General features: G+C 44.4%; 1 protein-coding gene across 12 annotated transcripts in view; it reads left to right on the plus strand.

The window, feature by feature from the left end:
- Window positions 1-2,561, plus strand: part of dync1i1a (dynein cytoplasmic 1 intermediate chain 1a) — a 53,076-nt gene that overhangs the window by 8,547 nt on the left and 41,968 nt on the right. For all 12 annotated transcript variants that reach the window (XM_031853740.1, XM_031853741.1, XM_031853744.1 and 9 more), the window contains 2 exons: window positions 1,383-1,442; window positions 1,750-1,865. In XM_031853740.1, the coding sequence (XP_031709600.1) occupies window positions 1,383-1,442; window positions 1,750-1,865 (176 nt within the window). The remainder of the gene's footprint in view (window positions 1-1,382; window positions 1,443-1,749; window positions 1,866-2,561) is intronic.

Below are 2,561 nucleotides of genomic sequence, written 5' to 3' on the forward strand. Positions count from 1 at the left end.
TTTAGCTGACTTTACCCTCACGTGAACACAGAGAGGCACCCGCAGTGTTGTAAGTGGTCTTAGCAACGTGTTCCCATCATGATGTTTAAGCTGAAAACAGCACAGTGCCACTCTATTCCTTCGTTCCTCCAGTCTCCTCCGGTGACTTCCTGTCTGCAGCCCGACTTGTCTACCCTCAATATCAGCTCAAAAGATTTCTGTTTGCACGAGTTGAGCCACAGAAGTCACTTCAGCCTTCACAGAGTTGACAATCTGCTGCTTAAAGTGTCATTGCTGTTACTGCAAAACAGCCGGTCTGTCAGTGGAAAGCAATGCCTTGCCACTCTCACCTCTGCGCTGTGTGGCACAAGCCGAGGGTCTGACGGGCATGTTCACTGGCCCTAAAAGATATCATCAGAGAGTGTGGGGATGTTGGAAGCATTATCCCTTCACAGTTGGTGGACTTCATCCAAGTTACCATTTAACTCTATAGGTTGCAGTTGTTGCTTGATTTCCCTACTGCCTATTCCTACCTCCCCAAACTAAAGGAATGTGTTTCTGCGGATAAGCTCTGCAAATGCACTGAATGAGCTCAGCAATGTCCCCGATGTTTGGTAAACTTATTGATGATGCATGGCAAGTGTATCGTCACGTATATAGCGAGCAGGCTAACTCTTTATAAATGCATTTTAATGTGATTTTCACATGCTGAAACTTGGCCAGTTCTTAGATGATGTATGTTGTGCTGCAGGAGTCAGACGGAAATCATGTTGCTGGAAACATTGTTCATGGCTCTCATGCATCATTTGGCAGTTTGCATATGAAACATCAAGACACGGAATGTCACACAAATGTGGACTAATGTCATGCAAGTTGCTAAAAATTTGATGCCGTAGTAGAGGATTCAAAAAAAAAATCCAAACGAAGATTTCTGCAGAGCTTTCCCAGCATTTAAAAGTCAGCAGGTCAAATTGTTTTCCCACTGGAATCATTTTGACCTTCCTCATTCTCTGTCCATAAATGTTTTTTCAACTTATGGATTCCTGGCAGAACACCGAGACATCTATCACAAGAGAAGAGCAGAGATCTTTTAAACAGATAGAGTACATTAAAGCCTAATGAAATACAATGTCTCCCTAATGTATCGCCCTCCCACGCGACGTCCACTTATCTAAACATGTTTCCATTAACAGTGCCATCTTTGCATGAAAATTCGATGGGGAATCCCCGTGTTAAGCTGTTCCCTAGATAAGTGGTCCGTGGGTGAGTGTGTATGTGCATCCATGTGGCAACGTGTGTCGGTTCGGCCGCTGACACGCCTGCCAATGTCTCTGTGTGTTTTGTTCTAACGTGTGTTTGTAAACATGCATGTCCTCTCTTGCTCCCCCTGTTGGTGACATCAGGACGCTGCAGTGGGACACAGACCCCTCTGTGCTGCAGCTGCAGGCTGATTCTGAGCTCGGGTACATCTTCCTTCTCTCCTCTAGTTTGCTGTCTGACCAAAAAAAAATGGATGCTGCAAATACACCTTACTTTGGCACTGCATGGCACTCAATAATAGCCAAATAGACAAAATGTAATATTCCATTTTAAAAGGGAAAACCGCTCTAATGACGCGATCTTCTGAATATTGAGATAGTGGTTGCTACAGACAAAAGGCTCTGCATGTTATTCATTGCTTTAAACATTAAAACAAATGTAAATTGGGAGAGATTTGGTGTATGCGCAATATTACCGTGCTAACGGGAACGTCTTGTCTCTGTTTCCCAGGCGCAGGATGCAGAGGCTGGGAGCCTGTAAGATCACACAGGTAGACTTCCTTCCCAAAGAGGTGGTCGCGTACTGCAAGGAGACACAGACGCCACTCACCGCCCACCTGTCTGAAGGTGAGGATTTGTGTGTGTGTGTGTGTGTGTGTGTGTGTGTGTGTGTGTGTGTGTGTGTGTGTGTGTGTGTGTGTGTGTGTGTGTGTGTGTGGTATACACACAAAGATGTATATTTGTGTGTTTTACGTATTCCTTACCATTATTGACAGTTTGGTATTCTTGAATAGGAACAGCTGTCATTCATTCCATCATCATTTTTTTGTCCGGGCAAAAAATGGTCCACAAGAACAACGTGTGTATTCGCCCATGTGTGTGTATGAGTGAGTTTGCATGTGAGGTTATGTGTGCATACGTGGAAATGTATATGTGCATATTTGTGACTCTGCAAGTGGGCGTGCGCATGCGTGTCGAGCTGCAGTTACTAAACACATCCATATGGTGTAAATTGAGGTTAATCCTCCACTGGATTTGGCATAACGTTGGTGGTTGTAAATTCATGGAGTATACATTTGAGTAGCTTTCTGTTGGAGCAGGAGGACGATGGAGATCTGGATGGACGTCAGTTGCAGTTAAATTGAGCTTCAAGCCTTTGCTTTTATTTGAAATGCAGATATTCCATTCATCTTCACGTGTAGGAATGCACAAACAAATACTCCACCTACACACTCTCCATCCAAACTGTCTGACATGTATAGAACACACATACACACCCACACACACACCCACACACACACACACACACACACACACACACAC

This window comes from Anarrhichthys ocellatus, unplaced genomic scaffold (genome assembly GCF_004355925.1).
Source record: "Anarrhichthys ocellatus isolate YVR2014 unplaced genomic scaffold, GSC_Weel_1.0 scaffold14, whole genome shotgun sequence".
Classification (NCBI taxonomy): domain Eukaryota; kingdom Metazoa; phylum Chordata; class Actinopteri; order Perciformes; family Anarhichadidae; genus Anarrhichthys; species Anarrhichthys ocellatus.